Below are 20,307 nucleotides of genomic sequence, written 5' to 3'. Positions count from 1 at the left end.
GTCTGTGTCTCTCTCTCTGTGTCAATGTCTCTCCTGCTCTGAGGCACACTCAGCGACGCAGAATGCAATATAAATGATGCCAGTGAAACAGCCATGATAAGGTGTGAAAAACATGCTGACATACTGGATGGATCACCTGCTGCCTCCCAACCAGCTGTTAACCCTTTATCTCTCGTCTGCCACCCCTAGGGATGGTTATCCACTGATAACTATTAACACTTTATCTCTCGTCTGCCACCCGTAGTGATGGTTATCCACTGATAACTATTAACACTTTATCTCTCGTCTGCCAGTGATGGTTATCGACTGAATATATAACACAATACAAGACAACCTCCCTGGGATAAATAAAGTCCATCTTATCCCATCTGAACACAATACAAGGCCATAATGCAAGACCATCACAGAACCAGATAACATGACACAATCACAACGGAGTGTGCTCCCACTGCCTCTTACCGGTGTATCCCGGAGCACTCGATGCACAGCAGCACCCCCAGGTTGATGGAGGCCCAGCAGGGGGCCGTCTGGCTGCAGTCGGAGCACAGGTCGTTGCCGGGCAGACTCTGGACCCTCTGGAGGAGGCTCTCCCCTCCCCCACGCACCCCCCTGTCCCCCGCCCGCTCTCCCCCTCTGCCCTCCCTGGGCTCACTGGCCGAGTCTATGCTGCTGGTGGAGGGAGAGGCAGTGCGGTCCAGACGCTGTCACGGGATGGAGAAGGGATGGTCAGACTCAGAGAGGACACACTGGATCCACTGGGGTTCCACCACTACAATTACATAGATAATATATTCACTCTAGATTAACCTTCAATACATCCCCCAATTAAAACTGCCGTAGGTCATATTTAAGGGCTATTATTTCTCATTTCACGTTGACTGAGCCTGCTTCTGAAAGAGCCATTGTTGTGTTCAGATAAGTCCCGAGTTGTTTCTGATATATCAGGGTATACCTTCCCTGGTTGGGTCTGAGAGTTCATCTTTGCCTTTCAATAACAGGTGCATGAAATGCAAATTATTTTTGGGCTGTTTAGTATTTCAGTAATACTCTCTTGTGATCTTTCTCTTTACAACTCTCAAATCTTACATACAGCATCTTTTAAATCAGTTCTCAACAAATAAATGTGTCACTTTCTCCAAAATCAATTACGACTCATCAATAAAACGTCTAAACCCATTCCATCTGAATGTATTTTCACTTATTCACTGTGTGTGTGTCTGTGTGTACCTCTATGTAGTAGTTGTCGGTGATCTCTCTGTATGCAGAGGCTATGCTAGCCTGCACCGCCTGAATCCATGCCTGACGCAGTTTCTCAGACTCGGCCTGCAGCATACAGCTCCTAGACATGGGTGTAAGATGCAACAATGTATTACCCATAACAACACAATCACTGCCAGCACGCTAACACTGCTACATGTCTCAGATGGTACAAGCTAACAGTTAGCAAAATAATTCAAATAATGTACACAAATATGTTATTTATAAGATACAGGACAAGCGTGTGTCGCAGAAGGAACAGGAGAGTCATAAAAATAAAGCTACACTATACAAAGATATATACGTGTTAAAAGTGTATATCTGCAAAGCGTGTGTTGAAAGTGTATGAGGGAACCGGGGTAGTCCTGTGTACTCTGTGTGTAAGATTTACATCGGTCCTACTATGAACTTACTTTGTAGGTGAGACCACCTCGAAGCAGAACCTCCGCTCGTTGTCCTCGCTTGGCTTGACAGAACATAGCCTCAGGTCCTCCACCACAACGGTCAGAGAGTCCTGAACACAAGAGGCCAGTTAACCCTGTTCTGTAGTTAGTGAAATGCAATGTAGTGAGTCAGGTCCAAATGCTAACTCAGCTAACTATACCTTGAGTTTCTTTTGGTAAACCAGTTGGCTGTTTTGAATGGAAAACCATCGCCTTAAAAGGAAGGAGGAAAAGAGTTGAGTCAAAGAGGGAAATATTGACTTGGAATAAGGAAGTGATGATTATTAAAAGAGTTATTCCGGAAATAAAATAATCGCTATCGAAATGCTTTATGTTTTCAGGAATTAAAATGTGATGGGTCAGACAAAACATAGTTTAATTATTTTCCGTTTCTGCATTTAATTAATTATTGTGTCCGGGCAGTTGTTGTATGAGCTTTTACCTGCTACTGATGCTGTTTCCTTACAGCATCAAAAAAAAAAAAGATTCCAGCCATGAGTGTGGTTTAAAATCAAATGGAGCAGAGGTTTGGAAGTCCCTTCCATCTCTATAATGGCATTTCATGGTGATCCTCTGTCTCTATCTCACCTGTTCCAGGTCTTGAAGGCATTGCTGGCCCTCTTGAACAGGTATCCTTCCATGACCACGCCATTAGGAGCGTCAACGTTGAACTCCACCTTAGTGTCATCATAGGAGAAGTCCTGGGGAACATGCACACAAACACTTTAGTTTGGAACATTGTGGAGTATTGTATAATTGTCAACACAACGAGTCATCCCCAGAAACACATAACCCTAACCCAAACACATATACATTGAATCATGCATTTACCCAGGACTACGTACAATTTGTTTTTACCAATATTACCAATAACCCGTTTTAAACAACATGTTCTTATTTCAATATGGACTTATAAAGTCTAAGTGATGTCATTAAGACTTCCATAACCTCTAACGCTGGTCGAATCAAAATACATTTGTTGTAAAAGTTTTTAGTTTATATGTAGGCTACTGTACATATAGTAAGCTGTCATTGCCTATTGTTCATGGCCCCTGACCTTAAGTATCTTTAGCACAAACAAGCCTCTAGGTCTGTGTTCTCCTTCTGACCATTTGCTTAATGACTACAAGCCCAGCATGATGCCTCAAACCTCTAGCTGAGAGCATACTAGAGTCTGTTTCCTTAACACTTTTGTGCTCAAATGGAATGTGGTATTGATAGTGAATGGACAAACACCACCTGCCCAGTGGAAAATAAATACAAAAAGGCCAAGATTGAATTGTCAGCTAAGGCTTATGTTTCACTCTCCCACTTTCCGAGAAAGACCGTAGGCTACCATATGGTCAACCACAAACATAGACGTGAGCGCACAAATACGCACGCGCACGCACACACACACACACACACACACACACACACACACACACACACACACACACACACACACGTGTGCACTAGAAATACGAAATGTAGAAATTCACCATTATAGATATCATTACAAACAAGCTACAAAAACTGGTTCGAGAGTATTGTTGTGTAACTGAACGCCGGTCAACACGATTATACACATAGGCGACTATAGAAAGCGTAATGCAGTCGTAATTATTTTTGTGAAGAGTGCAATCTAACCGATGTGTGCAAAGCTGCTCAAAATACAATTGAGACCAAACCTGTTATTGGGTAGCATACGTTAAATAACAATACAAGCAAAAATAGGCCAAAGGGTCAATGACGGCGGGTCTGCTCCCCGCCGCTCTCCCGTCTCTCCGTCTCCGACTCAGCAGGTGACCCGAGGTCTGGACTCAATATCAACACGGTAACGTAAACATTGTACCGTAACATACCCGGAACAAACCAGCATAGTCAGACCAAGCCGTTTCTCTCCACCGATCTCTTAAATCCATCGAAGTTATGCTGTTTTTTTTTTTTTTGCTTTAGGCCTATTTATTTTATTACATGGCCAAAAAAATAATCGGAGAGACAATGTATAGTTGTTGCAATGTTTAGATCCGGGATAGGCCTACTGAAGGTCCATTCACGGCTCACGTAACACCCGCATATTGCACAGTAACACACCTAGATCAATAACTCGCATCATTTAACTTTCCATTCTTTTCAATGATTCTCACCAGTTTACAATGAAGTCTTTCGAACATCCTCATCTTCACGAACGCGGAATCCAGAAGCATATTGACCACAAAAATGGTTTCAATGACTTGCAAACTAAAATAAAAAAGTAGATCGCCTAATGTGACATAAAACAAATAAATAATTGAACCGCCACGTTCCTTAAAGTTTCTGAAGATGCCGCAGAGATCCTTCTGCACTGCGCGAGTGCATAGTCTCACCGAGCGCTCCTGTCACCCGCAGCACGCGGCCGCTTTCTCTGTCGAGCTCGCGCCTTCTGTGTGGCGCGTGCCGGTACTCAGCGACGCGCGGGAGCTCATTATCATACAGCTGTCGACTAACATACCCTGTTGACTTCGTTGTGTTCCCCGATGAACAAACATCCACCTTCCACCAACCGGGTAGTTTAAAAGCTGCTGTACACCTACTTTCAAGGCTATACAAAACCCCACACCACCATGAGCCCCACTCTGCCCCCAGCTACCCGGTCTATTCAGCCCCAAAGGCGAGGTGCCATCCACCCATTTGGAAGAGTCAGCTTTCCATCTGTCTGCGGCCTCCACAAGCCTTTCTTGTTTAATGAAGCTGACGTTATTGCTCCGCACCAAAATCCCCCTCATCCACCTTAAATCACCACAAACTTGAATTATTTAAGTGACAGAAACTAGGCTATAGTTTTAGACACTGTTATATTTTTACTTTCTCAACTTCTACTTAGTTCACATCCAGGCTATATCCGTCTATTCAACTTGACTTCAATCACATTGGATGGCAAAGATAAACAGTGTAAACTACAAGTTGGAGACTTCTTATGAGATCTAAGCCATACAAAGTTAGACTTTCTTGGTTGAGTATTTTCCACCAACCACCAGCACCACTTCCCTCCCCCCTTGAGGTTTCAACAAACAAGGTTATTCTATCTGTCTGATCTTTTCTTTTTCTGTCCTACTCCCCTGTCAGTAGAGGCCCTGTCCACAGAATCACATGCCACAACAGCAGAGGAGGAGAGGGAGGAGGAGATAAGGGTGGAGGAGAGAGGGGAGGAGAGGAGGAGATGAGGGAGGAGGAGGGGAGAGGGGGGGAGATGAGGGAGAAGGAGAGGGGAGAGAAGGAGAGGGGAGGGGAGGGAGGAGAAGAGAGGGAAAAGTAAAAGCAACCATCCCCAAGGGAGCCACAATGAAGTTCGAGACACAAAAAAGACTGCCTTAGAAGAATAGAGAGTGAGGAGATACAGCAGCAGCGAGGGCGTGAGAATGAGACAGAGGCAGATGCGAGAGAGGAAGAGCAAGAGACGAAGGGCGGGAAAATAAGGCAGGGGGAAGTTAAATTAGTTATATGCTACTGGAAATTATTCTAACTGAGCAAAAGGTTTTGCTGGCCATCTTTGATGAAAGCATTGGAAAGCAGGTTTCCAACCACTTCTGCCACCTCACCAAAGATCATACGTCACTCCTGAAGTGTGGCGCTTTAGCAGAAGCACAAGGGAGTAATTCTTCGTTGCTTAATGCAACATGTATTCATTTCTACGGTTGTTCCCCATCCCAACCTTTATCGAGGAACTAATCCCAAAGCGCATGCTCCCTCGGGGAACACTGCAACAGAATGAAGAATGTATAATTCATAATCACACTGTCTGGCTCTCCCCACAACATGTGCATACTAAATAAGGGGTTTGCATTTCAAAGAGTTTAGACACAATCTGTGCTAACTCAAATCCGTAAAATAAATCCTCATGGCAACGATGTCTCTAGATTATTTTTAATTGTTATATTTTCGCCTCGTATCTTTTCTGTAGAGCTTTTGGAGGAAAGGTTTCACTTAGTTTTTCGGAAAACATTTCAGAGAAATGTGTTTTTAACCAAATTAAGCGCAGAAAGAGGAAAAAATAGTCTTGATTGTAGAACACATCAACTGAAACTTATTTCACTAGCTTAAGGGTGAAACGTCTGTTCTACTAGGTTATTTTCAATGATCAATTATTAATTAGAAACTTATTCTGGTCATTGAAATTAAAAAATGTGTTGCTACAGTTCTTCACATACTTATTTTGGAAAAGACAGAACTCAGCAGTCTTTTTCAATATCTTTATGACCACATGAATCACCATCCCCCCTTTTCCTTTCTCCTCCTCATAACCGTCTCCTGTATGTTTCTCATGTGTTAACTTATTTAACCTTGTATGTAACCTTGTAAGAATGTAACATACATGGCTGTATTTCATTATTTTCCTGTGTGTCCCTCCATTGGCCTCCCGTACTGTCCTCTGACCGTGAGCCATAATGCCATCTGTTGAACTGACTGTTGCTTCCAATACAGAGGCTGGGGGGGGGGGGGTCAGTGTGCCGGCACCAAACACGACCAGATCTCCTGAACCCTCGCCGACATCTTGACCTCTTCTTGTATAACTCACCTATGAACACCTTGTTCTACACACTGACCAGGAAAACCAGGTGCTACGGTGGATGAATATCCACTGGGCGCTCTGTATAGATTCACATTTGTTCACTGTTTTTCTGCGCTGCTTGCTTGTCGAGCCACAAGATGGACGAGGTTTAGTTCGTCTGGCGGTTTTTGAAAAACTGAATGGATCAATTTTGCCAGCATCCCCCCCCAACCCCCAACAAACCCTAAGAGTTTGAAACGCTTTAATCCTGCAAAGACTTTTGAAAGATCATGTGGGAAGTCAAGTGGGATGTTACAAAGATGTTGAGTTCAAAGAGGAAGGAGATTGGGGAAAGAATGGAAAAAAATGCTTGTGGGTGTGTGTGTCCGTGTGTGTGTGTGTGCTTAAAGAGGAAATGTGTGAGAGTGAGGAGATTGAATGTCAAGGGAAGTAAAGTGCTGTGATTATGTGTTTGTTGTGTGTGTGTGTGTGTGTGTGTGTGTCTGTCTGTGTCTGTATGTATCTGTGTGTGTGTGTGTGTGTGTGTGTGTGTGTGTGTGTGTGTGTGTGCGCGTGCAAAAGAAGCAATGTGTGACTTGCTGCCTCCCTGCTTTTGTTGACAATCCTTACATTAATCCATGAATAAAGAGAAGTATGGAGGAGAAGTTGGAAACCATAAAGGGAACACAGCCAGACAGAATGAAGAACTAGTGACGTGTTGCTGTTTTCATACCAGCCTGTCTGAACACGGTATAAAGATAACTGTGATGATGGTCCCACACACCCTAGGTCACAAGTCGAGATAGTCAGACAATTCAGACTTGAGATTAATACCTAAAGTCTGATGGTGAGTTGAGCGCCACATCTGGTGAACCGGGCCTTTCACTGTCTTTCTCTTCATGTTTGTGTAGACTAATCATGTTGCTGGAGGTTGGGATCTGTCACCGTGTAATTGGCAAACAAAAACTCAGCAGTAGTAAACTGGAATAAAGTGTTTGTAAAGATTTCAAATCAAAATCGTGTAAATCTGTTGCAATCTGCTTAAAATTAAAATCCCCTTGTGTGCATGCACTCACCCAAATAATATTTCTTTGTTTAAATATCTCCTTAAGCAAACTAGAGTCAAGGCCTCACTCCGCCTCTTGGTGTTTCTGGTTTCCGGCTCAGGCTCTGGGCCGTCCTGCCCCCAGAAGCCCTGCTATAACATAGCTGGACCTCTGGATCCCATATTAGTCTGTAGCCATGAGGTGTCTGTTGCTGTATATAGACACAGCCATGGACGTCCACATGTGTCAGACACCACAAAGCCCAATAATATCAAGTCAAACTCCCATTTGAACTGTGGCTTGGGAAAGGCCTACCGGTAGAGTAAGGCCGTTATGGGACCAAAGGTGGATTGGAATGTTAGTTATTATATTAGTTGTTTTAGGGATCATTGTTTAGTAATAATTGTGAAATGATTCGGCGCTATGGGAAGACACTGCAGTGTTTGAAACTGTCACAGCAGTTCTCATGCAAGACGTGGCAAAACAATAGTTTCATCAGTCTGGGTTATGGATTATTTACTTTGATTACTAAATCTCTTGAGTCCTCTCAATACGGCATAGTATCAGCAACAAACACACCATGATGCATTCTGATGTACCAGTCCTATAAACAATAGAAAACCAGGCACAGCACAAACAAAAGACAAACACATTGAGACAAGGCTCGAGACGACCTATTGATCGCTGCAGCAGCTGAAGTCGGCCAGACAATGTGAACGCCATAAAACTATTCACTTCAGATGGGACCATAACTCACTTTGATCCACCACACCAACCATACACTTCTCAACACACAGAAAGACAACCCCCCCCACACACACACACACTCACACACACACACTAGTGAAAAGAGGTAGTGTGGTAATAAGGTTTCTTTGGATGTTGAAGTGGCTGAAAGTCATCGTAACTTTTGTTTCGACAAAGTGAAACACCAACAAAGGTGACAACAATGTTGACATCCAACCAGCTTTATCACCCACACAGAAAACAGACACATTATGGAGGCTCAGATTGAGGCACTCAGTGTCCAGGACAAACCAGGCCTTATCCACAAAGGGTTATACACAGTTGCAGGTCAATGCAGGTCACTTGAAAGGAACCAGAAACAGACTCAGCTGTCTTTCCCTAAAAGCTAACGTAATCCATTCAATGTTTCAATTTCGGCTTATAGCAGCCTGTCACATAACACAATGCTCAGTGGGTTGATATGATTACACTTAGCAAAGGAATGTCTAAATTATAATACAAGGGACTTACCTGCATTAACGTCTGGAAGAGGAAGGCAGAGCAGTAAGCGGGGATGATGGCCAGGTAAGTGTGTTGGTTAGAGCAAACAAAGGTTAATCAGAGATTAATAGTGAACAAATAGCCAGAGCAGAATATAACATATATTACAGAGCACCTCCCTAAGGAAATTAAAAAGACAACTGTTAATTAGGATTATTATTTATTAGCGTTAGTGCTTTGCAAGTGTGCTTCCAAAATACCGCAAAATGGCTTGCAACAAACTTTTCCACTTGACGTCTCTCCTTAGAGTTTTTTCATCTTAAATTAATGACGTGAAATCTGTTTCCATGACCGTTTTTTTTTATCAACCAGTGATTACCAGTTATATACCTCACTCTGTCAGTCCTATGAATAGAAGGAACCAGGGACACCTTGGGGAATATGTCTGAGTTTGAGAGGTCCCAGCCTCATAGGACACACAACGCACCCTGAACAAGCCCACCAAGACAAGCTCAGTGGCAGACCTCTCTGTTGGCTGGTTTAAGCCAATCGAGGGAACATTGTCACTGCGTTTGAGAATGTGCTAGTGTACAAAACAACGAAGGCGGGGGTGATTGCTTTTTCAATCAAAAAAATCATAGGATCTCTTTTAGGAAAAAGTTGTACTTGTACTTTTTACTTCTGCATTTGATCATTAGGAGACAAGGGTGGCACATACATGAAACAGTTCTAATTTTACCTCCAGACATTATCTTTTATATTTAGCTTTCCGAGCATACTAGACAAAGAGATAGAAGGCAGCAAAGAGTCACATAACAGACTCACTGCACCAAAATAACTCAAAAACAAATAGCTGACACGCTGTATGTGTATTTTTGAAAATACTATTTTGAAGGGGCGGATATTTAAAACTCCAGACACACAGAGATTGTTCTTGCTGCGGTTTATTCTATTCAATTATTTAGCGTCATTATAAGTGGGAGAATTTTTGAGTTGCTACCGAGAAGGAACTCTTTGTACTAAAACAATCCACACATATTTAAACATGCCCACAGACTGCATGCACACCGTGACTGCAAAGTCTTCTCTACACCATCAACATATTTGTAAGACTGGAATCTCTACCTTAAAGGTTGAGGAAGAGGAGGTCACATACACAGAGCATCACCCTTGTATAAAGTTTAGTATGTACTATATTTATACAGAGTATATATATTATATACACTACAAATATTCAATATTATATTGGTATGTTTGTGTGTCCTACCCTCTGCTGGATAAGTGCGTGTTTGTGTTCCAGATCTCTCTTCTCCATCGCCGAGTCGATCACCAATTGGTCCAGCTGCAGAGAACAACCAAAGACTCCTCAATCACTATCAGCAAATAATTGAACAATCTATAAATATGTAAAAACAAAACAACATGCATGTGAGCATGTGCATGTGTGTTTCTCCCCTTACTTGCACAGCCAGTTTTTTCATGTAGGGGTCAATCTCATCCAGAACGTTGTATCCCTGCTGGAACAATGTGTACTGGGCGTGCATGAAGGACAGCATCTGGACACAGAAACGCAGAGAGTGCCAGTGAGATTCCCATTGGAATGGATACAACACCAATATTCAGTACACTCACGCCAAATCTCTTCACATGGTAAAGATCCACTCTATATGGCAACTTCAACCTTGGCTTTCAAAAAAAAAAATCAGTGCAAGTGGCGTACCGCATCAAGGATCTCAAACTTCTTCTTCGCCTGAAGCACATTGATCTGATGGAATAGAAAACAATAGATTCAATGCATGTTTTGTATTCTGATTGAAAGGTTAGGCGAGAAGCGTTATCTACGATTCCTTTATAAGTCCAGACTTTAACAGCTTAGTTATTTTCTTAGAAACTCATGCCTAATGTAACTCCCAGGACAGCAGGAGAATACAGATGACGCTGCAACAAGCGATGGCGACCAAGGGGAATGGAGATAAAGAGAGTGGGTATCTTTATTCTTTAAAGCAATACAATTATTGCACCTCCATTTAACTATACAAATGTGTCAGCCCCATAGAAAATATATATTTTATTATTTTAACAATATAATGTTGGTTAGTAATATAATAGTCATGTGTTTAATCAGTGCATTTAAGGATACTCAAGGTCACGTGACAGTATAAAAAAATCGAAATACATAAAATCACACGAGCACAGGAGGAAATAGAAACCACAGAGCCGACATGCAAAGTGAGTGTCTGTCACGGCCTTAAAATATCTAATCAAAACCTTTTTCTTGTAATATCGGCATGGACCTCACAATATGATACATCAATGTTTTTTGAGTGCTGTTTCTGTAAATATAGCAATGTTATATTACAAATGTGTGTGTTTTTACATTTTTGTGTGGTTTCACTTTCTAGTACGGGTTGTACAAGTAATTGTTTAAATTAATGTGGCCTAACAGAACTAATGCAAAAGTCATTTTGTTAAATACTGAGACACCATAGCACCCTCTGTAGGATGGTACAATTATTTTGCTTCCAGAACGAAAACATTGATGTTTAAGTTGCCTACATATATCTTTTTTTTCAATAAAAAAAATTAAATAAAAAAAACGCTTACCCCTCGTCGGTAGAATAATCTAAAAGTGTGTCCATGCACGGCGCCCTACCTGCAGCACGTAGTCCAGCGCCAGGTGGCGGAAGGCCTTGCGGCTCAGTACGAGGGACTGCGTGGCCTCCTCCGCCTCGTGCACCTTGTTTCTGGGGGCCTGGGCGTTCTTCACCTGGGCCAGCTCCATGTCCTCACGCACACGGTCAAACTGCTTCTTTGTCTCTTTGAACCGGCGCACATCCCTGGAGGATTGCGAGGAGTGGAGGGTGGAGGGAATTGAAGAGGAGGAGGAGGGGAGAAGACATCAGAAGAGAGGAGAGGAGAGGAAAGGAGAGAAAAGGGAGAGGAGAGGAGGGCAAAGAAGAGAAGGGGGAGAGGAGAGGAGAGGAGAGGGGAGAATATGTTCATAGAACCAAGTGCCAAGCACTAACAATTGTTAGGTTAACCCATTCTCTGTATACAACAAAGATAGCTAGGATAAGATTCTACACAATGCTAAGTACTATTTTTGTGCCAAGTGCCAAGACGTACATCACTAGGGTTCATGGGTGGTACTAAATAGTCACTGAAATATAGAAATAAGAATGTTCTATAGCTTAGTATATTCCAACTGGAAGAGAGGACTATAAAGACACCAGTTTAGCTGCATTCAGCGTACAACGTGATATAAAGTCATTTGAAGCCTAAAGGAAGTTCCCCACTAGTCACCTAGTGGGGATGGGAAACAGGGAGGTACAATGTGATGATACTCACTCCTTAACGAAGCTGTGAAGCTGCTGCTTGATAGACCTCTGAGCCTGGTCGAACAAAATCTGGAGGCAACACACACACACACACACACACACACACACACACACACACACACACACACACACACACACACATCTGATTAATTCATAGCCACCAGCACCTGTTTTATTTAGTGCTTACATCCAGTTCTTTGGTTGTTTGGTTGCGCTAAGTTGTGGTAGTTGCAGTGGTCACAAGGTGGCAGTATGAGCCCAACCACATTACCGCTGGAGTAGAAGATGTAGAAAATAAACGGGGAAGATAGTGGGTGGTAGAGAGTGGATGTGGAGGGAGAATGTGTGATAGGGATGGTTAGGGGGGATATAAGAGTATTTCAAACAGACACACACACACACACACACACACACACACACACACACACACACACACACACACACACACACACACACACACACACACACACACACACCCACACACACACACACACACACACACACAGCAAGGATTCAAAGAGTGGCCTTAATGGCTTTGAGTCACTATTCAGGAATTATTTTCATGCAAACCATGGACGACTCCTGTGGGCAAATAAAATGGTGAGTTCATCCTTGCTGCCCACTTCCTTCCTCTTTCCCTCTGACCATCTCTCCTACTAATAATTTTCCTCTTTCTTGAGGGGAGGGACTGCTCCTCCTGTCTAGACCAGAATCAGCATTTCTATCCTATCCCGGTGTTTGTGTGTGTGTGTGTGTGTGTGTATTTTTTAGCGTGTGTGTTTGTCTGTTTGTACGAGGTCATAGATGCGTCTGGTCATAGATGTGCATGCGTCTGAGCATGCTTGTGCATGCCTGTGTGTAATCAGTTTACCAAAATTGATCTAAATGAAGCGTCTTGATTGTTAAGCACCGATTGATCATGAACTAGCATGCATGCACATGGACAAACGGTTTCATAAGGCGTGTGCGTGTGTATGTGTGTGCGTGTGTGTGTGTGCTTGTGTGTGTGTGTTTGTGTGTGTGGTGTCGATCACAGTTCATAATCTGCTCATGCTGGTCGTCAACTTTTGGTGGTTAACCACACACACACACAAAAACACACACACACAAACACACACAGGGCAAAAAGCTAAGATTAGACACTGATCCTAGGATTATCACACAAACACACACACATGCGGACATACACCCACCCACATGCACAAGCACACAAAGCTCTCCCACTCCAGATAACCAAAACGTATAGATTGCCGGTAAGTGTCAACTCCACATCAGGTTCTAACAAGTCTCAGAAATAAGACTTAACATTAATAGCCAAGGACTGATGGCAGATGAGCTCAAATCTGGGGGAACGGGGCGTTTCCATTTCTTTCGCTTCATGTATATTTCGCCCAATCATGATGCAGGAGGGTGAGGGATCTGAAAGTGTGTCATTGGCGAGCCGGAACTTGGTCAGCAGTAGTTAACTATTGAGAGATATGCATAAAGGTTTCAGATCAACATCGTTTAGACTGGCCACTCTTGAAAAACACGCTCTTCTGATCCCCTTGCGTGAATGAGTTTCTCTTCTATAGAATACCTCTGCAACAAAACAGGAAATAAGGTGTACTCTGTCCCTTTCCACCCAGGCTCTGTGCCGTCTGCCCCCAGCAGTTATTCTAAAGCATAGAAGGAGTGCTGGATCCAAGATGAGGTCCTAACATGCACTTGTAAACAGTGATCTTGGTGATACAAGTGATCCCCTGGTCTTCAGATGACGGAAGAGGCAGATAGCACTGCACACAACAAGAAAGTGACATGTGGATTTATATAAGCAGTCTCCGTCTTTCTTTTCTCCCCACCCACACATCCAAATGACATTACCACAGGCAACATCCATGTAATTCTTGGATGTAAACAGGGGAAAACAACAACAACATGGATAGAGAAAGGCAAACAGATGGGAGAGAGAGAAAGCAAAAGAAAGTAGGAGAAGGCGATAGAGATGATAAGCGAAAGAATAAGTCTTTCGATGAGAAGGACCAGAATCAATAACTTTTCAGGATCATTGCATTGAATTGAGAAGGCAGTTGTGTTTTCAGCTGTTCAGGGTAGGCCTTCATCAAGTAGATATAAGATAGAAATCATATAATAACTAAACTAAACAATTTATAGGGGATCGATCAGAGCAGAAATGAGAGCACACCAGGAAGAAAGAGAAGAAATAAATTGCCATTGAATTGGTGTTTCAGGATTTTTTCATTACATTTAAAAGCTCTCAGGTTGAAACCATCTTTAACCTGGCTGCAGGGAGAGAGAGGGAGAGACAGAGAGACAGAGACATAGACAGAGACAGAGAACTGGACCTAATAATGATCATTGATGTAATCAGAAAGGATGATAAATCTGTGCCCCATATCATTTTAATATCTTGGAACCCCAGTACAGTGTTGAGGTTTTAACAGTCCCATGGATTTCCCATGAGGAGTGGAGAAGAATGCGCTAGACACAAGCAGTGTGTGTGTGTGTGGGTGTGCGTGCGTGCGTACATGCGTGCGTGCGTGCGTACATGCATGCATGCTACAACCTTTAGGCATGTACAAGTATTAGGCGGATATCTTGCATACACATCTGCTAGAGACCATGTGGTTTGAATCAGAAACACACATGTTCACTGGCCCCTGTGAGACAGATAAACCGTCACATAATGTGTGTGTGCGTGTGTGTGGGTGTGTGTCTGTGTTGAGAATGGTTGAAATAAGGGGGTCACAATATCTTAAAACATGCCAGAGAAAGTGGGTGGGACGGAATTCCATTCCTCTTCAACCCCTTGCCTTTGTTAGTGTACGACAGGTGTGAAGGTGTGTTTGTGTGTTTGTGCGTGCGTATGTGTTTGTGCGTGCGTATATCTTACCGTATGGTAGTTGACGATCTCTTGCAAGCTTTCCCCACACTTCTCGAGGCATTCCTGCAATGAAACAGACAAACCCACACAGAAACATAAACACTGTGCAGGTGTTTGCCTTAGTCCTGCGTGCCGGGGTGACTCAAGAGCAGGTACCACAACAAGTGCATGTGCCGGCTATGAGAAGTTTGATACACCTCATCCAATAGAGGAACTTTTACTTTAATATCTCATCCAGGTGCTTGTTGAAGTCAACTTGTCCTTTTAATGTTAGGGACAAAGACCCCTTTTGGTTTTTTACTATCATTGGTTATTGGATGTTGTTATTACATCGCGAGCGTGATGTTTAGATCATGACTCATGGCCCATCTCAGGGTCTACTCCCTGGATTTCCAGACAGCTAAACAAGGCCACCAGTAAAAGTATCCCAAATGTCCTCTATTATTTACTTTACTCCGCTCCACATCTACGTCACAAAAAGATGTTCCACTCTATTAAAAGCAAGGAATCTCTTGCATTTATCTTCTCCTGACCTCCCCCCTTATATAGCTTACAGTTGCTGTCAAGAAAGATGTCCCTACTGTGTTCCAGTATGTTAGTCTATCAAAAGGGGAAGCCATAAAGCACGTCTCGAGACTCGGTGCTCGCAGGCATGTAAACCTTTAAGCGTAAACATCCCGCTCCTCCTCCACCATCACATCTCTCATGCGTACGACAGCCTGACAGCTCTGGGTCTGGAACACGCTGTTTATACTGCGACCACTCGCATTGTGAAGGAGGAAAACACTGTGGAATGCACCGGTGGTTTTTAATTCAGGATCCCCCTGCTTTAGACGGTCACCTCCTGAGGGCTGTGTGAGGTCCGCCCGAGTCTGTCGCCGGAACATTCTTTGCCTAACAGTCATTTCAGGGTGGGGTTGTCTTCATTTCAAAGCTGATGCTATGCATTCAAACAATTTTGTCCTATTTTGCACCATTTGGTACTAACATTACTAACATTTTCAAAAGAAATGTTAGTGAGAATCTGCAAGGTTTTTTGTTTATTATGGAGACATCTCTAGAACCACAGGCTATCACCTCACACCTCATCACTACACGATTTTAAAGCTCACATTATTAACCTCATTAAACCACACATTCGCAGTCCTATCACCAATTCAACCTAGTTTCTGCTGCTAAAGTGGTCAAGACAACCCCATGTGGGGTTTATGGGATTGAGAGGAATCAGAACCTGTAGCCATGGCCTTTTCACCATTCTGCCAATACCTATATAAACCAAAGTGCTTGCCTGTTTACCTTGTATATCTCTGACTAAATCAATTCGCGTTAAACATTTACCTCTCTTCGAGTCATACCCAGCCCTGAAAACACGATACCAGAGGCATCAAGATCACCTACCACTGAAGAGGTCGCAAGGTCATAATGTGACCTCCTGTGACATGCCCACACCATGAACTCACCGAGATCATCTCCTCCTTCTTGCACTGCAGCGACAGGTCCTTGATCCCGTTGACGAACAGCTTGTTGGCGCTGACGTAGGCCCGGCCTGCCTCGATCATCCCACTGCATAGCTTCACCAGCTAGGGGAGGGAGAAGAAGATCAGCCCAGTGTGGCTCTCGGTTGGACAATGCATCAGAACCCCTTCCTTCTGTGGCTAGTAAGCAGGATTTGAATTGGTGCGTAAAAAATGAGCAGGATGTAGTATTGAAACACTAAACAACAGTTTCTCTCTTAGAAATAATAGGGAATGAAATCTACAGTGGATGTTCTCCTTTTTGACTTCTCAACCAAACCAGAATTAGCAATGTGAACTGTTTCCTGTTTCAACACTTAATCACTTCTTACGACTCACAATACAGTTCCTCTAAACAGGCTAATAATGTAGTTGTTGCAACTGCTGTTGCACGTGATAGGAGAGAGTAGTGGCTTCGTAGTGCGGCTTACGCCAGCCCTCCCCAGGCTTTGTGTGTACAAATGAATTGACAAGCAGAAGAGAGAGAATACAGAACAGATATAGTCTTTACACACTTCAGAGCTCAATGCTTTGAGAAAGAGAGAGAGAGAGAGCGAGAGAGAGAGAGAGAGAGAGAGAGAGAGAGAGAGAGAGAGAGCATGGCCAGAGGGAGCGAGAGGGGGAGATAGACAGAGACAGGTTCTTACAGTATGTAAAAAATATTGTGTAGTAAAGCTTCAGTGATAGCCCTCACAGAAGGAGTGAAGGATGAGCACAAAGTCAAAGCCATGTTTCAGTTTGAGACAGCATTGGGCAGGACCCAAGGTCACACTGTATCTCTGTAGGAACACAACATCTTTCCCCTGTTCTTTCCTCAGCCTTTCACTATTCTTTTCATTACCCGTGAGAGCGTAATGGAGAAGATTCAAATCAGCCTGTTGATTTGGAGTCCTTTGTTCAGAACAGACCACAGAGCCAAGACGTAATGTTCAATCAATTATTTGCGGATAATGACTGGATTCCCCGACAACAAGCTCAATCCTGCTCCATGCCTGATTCTCCTGTTTATAATACAGATACAACCGCCTAAAAAACATGATGAGGGCGATCCTGTCGAAGGCCTTTCTGTTCTCTGGTCCATACAATACTAAAAGGTGCCACCTTTTAGTAAAAAGCCAATCACAAACAGCCCACTTCCTCTCTATGGTTGACAGACAGGGGGGGTGCAATGCCTGGGTGAGATTGGCGTACACCACCAGTTGGTCTGTGGAGGTCGGATCTATTGTTTGATTGTTAAATAAAAGAAAGGCCATTTAATGCTAATCCCAACCCCTCAATTGCTTCTAGAAAGGGCCCAAGATTGCATTAAAAACTTTGAGTGGGGCCTAGTATTATGCATATGATATTTTGTACTGTGTACTAAAAAATCATTCTTCTTCTTCTGCGAGAGAGGTGACCTACGATATAACAAATGCGTCTCTATTTATGTGCAGAGGAATGTTTACATTAATGCGATGTGACTGACGTTAAGGATGTGGTTTCCCTCAGAGAAAGAGCAGCAGTGTATATGTTGTGATAGGGGGGCTCTGGGCTCCAGGGCTCAGAAAACATCTGTCAACACAGAGCACGACGTGGGGAACCAGCTCTGTCTGTGTGAGTGTCTGTGTTTTATAGTGACTAACTGTGAACGCTCTAAGATAAGAACCACGGGGGTCCGTTCAGAGACAACTGACATCTGGTGCTGAATGAACAAGCCTACCCCCCCCCCCCTCTCCCCGACCGTACATTCTAGTTCACTGGCCCAATTGTACACAGTAACCTCTATAAAAGGGCAAATGGGAATTAAGGAGTACCCTAGTGTTAGCATGCAATATCCCCCCAAAAAAGAGTCTAAAAACAACAAAGATTATCTTTATTATTCAGTTTTTGGGTTGTTGTTGCACCAACTATACACAGCTCCCAACCACTAACACTAGCACTAACAACACTGTAACGGACACTGTTGAATGTGCATGCGGCACACCACTTCAAGCGCGCCACTCCATCCCACCAGTGTGCAGCCTTAGCGATCAACTGTCTCATAAATGGTGAGCTCCACTAAGTGCTCTCAGAGAAACCGTCTCTCCACTCCCAAAGACGCCCCCTGGAGCCTCCTGAAGAGAAACCACTCGTTGGATGTTGGACAAAACCAACTGCACGGGGATGACCTCTCACAGGGAGGGGAGAGTGACGGGGGTTATGGTGATGACATTACCACGGTAGCTAGCAAGAGAAGATAAACCAAAGGCAGGCATCCATCCGCTACTTGGAACTAAATGATTTCATTAGATATGTATCGTTATCATCAAGAAGACATTCTTTAAGCATCATTTACATCTACATTCAGGGTATTTAGCAGACACTGTTATCCAAAGCGACTCACAACCATTCATTCACACATTCACACAGCGAAGGCGGAGTCAACCACGCAGGGCGACAGCCAGCTCGTCAAGAACGGTCAAGGTGAAGCTTCTTGCTCAGAGACACCTCGACACTCACGCTAGGAGGAGCCGGGGATCTAACTAGCAACCTCCCCATTACCAGTAAACCCGCTCTACATCCAAAGCTACTGTCGTTGCATCACAAATGCAACAGATTGAGATTTATTTCCAAGTCACCCTGAGGGGGGATCTTTGTGAATGGATCTGTAAATGTAACTGCTGGCCGCTAGTTGCCAGTCCCTAGACAGTGGGGGCTGCTCTTATTAGATATCCATGGTGGTGACCACAGTAGCATTACCTCATGCTCTAAGTGCTCCTCCATTAGCATAAATGGTGTGTTAGCATAAAGTGCCTGATTTGTCTTCTTTGGCATCAAGTGCCTGATTTGGCTTCTTTAGTTCAACACTGTGAAATGTAAGACATACACAGAAGGGTGCAGCCACTGGACAACAAACTTTTTTATATAGTATGCATTGTTATAACTGTACTAGGTTGGCACAAAAAGGGCCCTATTTCCTTCTAATGTTCTTTTAATCCTGAGTTCAATTGCTATGGTCAGAAGGATTAACTTGCAATCTATTAATAGCTGGAAAATTATATTATATATATCATATATGGCTGAAAAGGACCTTATCCCTTCAGTGGCTCATGTTTACGATCAGCTCAGAGGCCCGGTGGTTTCAGGAGCAGCCCTGTTGGGTCTCTGCATTCGTATACATAGGCAGTACAGGGGTCTGCTCTGTGGGACACTTATATAGTCTGGCACAGAGAGCTGCCTCTGTGAAGGTAATGTAATCAGTATTTACCCACTGTGCTTACTATGTAACGGTTGTGATCTGGGTTTTGCATGCGAGAGGGATAAAAACAATCCTGTTCATACATACCTTGTCGAGCTTCGCCTCGATCTCAACTACATCCGTCTCCACCTCGTCGATGCCAGCCCTGTGGATCACACACACAAACACACGCACACGGTCAGAATATACAGTGTCTTCATTTTCACATTCTTCTTCCTGTGTAGAGAATAAGCAAAAACAATTCGAGCCAGTGGGATCATTAGAGGAGTTGAAGGTCCACATGTAAGGAGAGAACCCATGGTGGCCACAGGCAGAACCAAACCACAACGCTTGTGTCTGTAGATTAGTGGTGGACCACAATGTCATGGTGTAGGAAAACACATCTCCAGAAAAAGACCATGACTTGGGTTTGAAGTGATTGTTCTGGTTGAAGTTAAAATCGAGTTCTAAGAGTGCAGAGTAACTGACTTAATGAGAGAGTGGAGGGAAAGAAGGAAAGTCAGAAAAAGTACAGATGACAGACTATGAGGGGAATGATAAAAGATCCATAACCGGAATGACACATCATCCACGTGAGTTTAATATCTATGCATTTTTCTATGCCTTAAATGAAGATTTAAAGCATTAAGCAGATTCATACTGTAAATTCTAAGCGCGATTTCCTGTGATGCTGCTGCAGATGAATTAGCGATTTAGCATCCCGGCCCTAAACATTTAGCCCCTATCACCGATGACCAGATCGATGTACAAATAGCCGGGAAAGATGGTGGACTGAAGCCTGGAGATGAGAAATAAATAAATTAAAGAGGATCAATAAATCAGGACATGCAGAGGCATGAATCATCACTTAGGAAGTCCAGGGTGGAAGAGT

General features: G+C 43.5%; 1 protein-coding gene across 4 annotated transcripts in view; it reads right to left on the bottom strand.

The window, feature by feature from the left end:
* Positions 1 to 20,307, bottom strand: part of acap3b (ArfGAP with coiled-coil, ankyrin repeat and PH domains 3b) — a 56,898-nt gene that overhangs the window by 14,582 nt on the left and 22,009 nt on the right. For all 4 annotated transcript variants that reach the window (XM_079748686.1, XM_079748687.1, XM_079748684.1 and 1 more), the window contains exons 2-15: positions 19,524 to 19,581; positions 16,166 to 16,285; positions 14,715 to 14,768; positions 11,832 to 11,890; positions 11,137 to 11,320; positions 10,204 to 10,248; positions 9,944 to 10,039; positions 9,751 to 9,825; positions 8,514 to 8,525; positions 2,289 to 2,401; positions 1,862 to 1,913; positions 1,671 to 1,771; positions 1,228 to 1,339; positions 460 to 701 (exon numbers count right to left, since the gene is read on the bottom strand). In XM_079748686.1, coding sequence (XP_079604812.1) covers positions 460 to 701; positions 1,228 to 1,339; positions 1,671 to 1,771; positions 1,862 to 1,913; positions 2,289 to 2,401; positions 8,514 to 8,525; positions 9,751 to 9,825; positions 9,944 to 10,039; positions 10,204 to 10,248; positions 11,137 to 11,320; positions 11,832 to 11,890; positions 14,715 to 14,768; positions 16,166 to 16,285; positions 19,524 to 19,581 — 1,323 coding nt within the window. The remainder of the gene's footprint in view (positions 1 to 459; positions 702 to 1,227; positions 1,340 to 1,670; positions 1,772 to 1,861; positions 1,914 to 2,288; positions 2,402 to 8,513; positions 8,526 to 9,750; positions 9,826 to 9,943; positions 10,040 to 10,203; positions 10,249 to 11,136; positions 11,321 to 11,831; positions 11,891 to 14,714; positions 14,769 to 16,165; positions 16,286 to 19,523; positions 19,582 to 20,307) is intronic.

This window comes from Pollachius pollachius, assembly GCF_949987615.1.
Source record: "Pollachius pollachius genome assembly, chromosome: 12".
In the NCBI taxonomy this organism is placed as follows: domain Eukaryota; kingdom Metazoa; phylum Chordata; class Actinopteri; order Gadiformes; family Gadidae; genus Pollachius; species Pollachius pollachius.
This window is presented reverse-complemented; position numbering and strand designations above follow the sequence as displayed.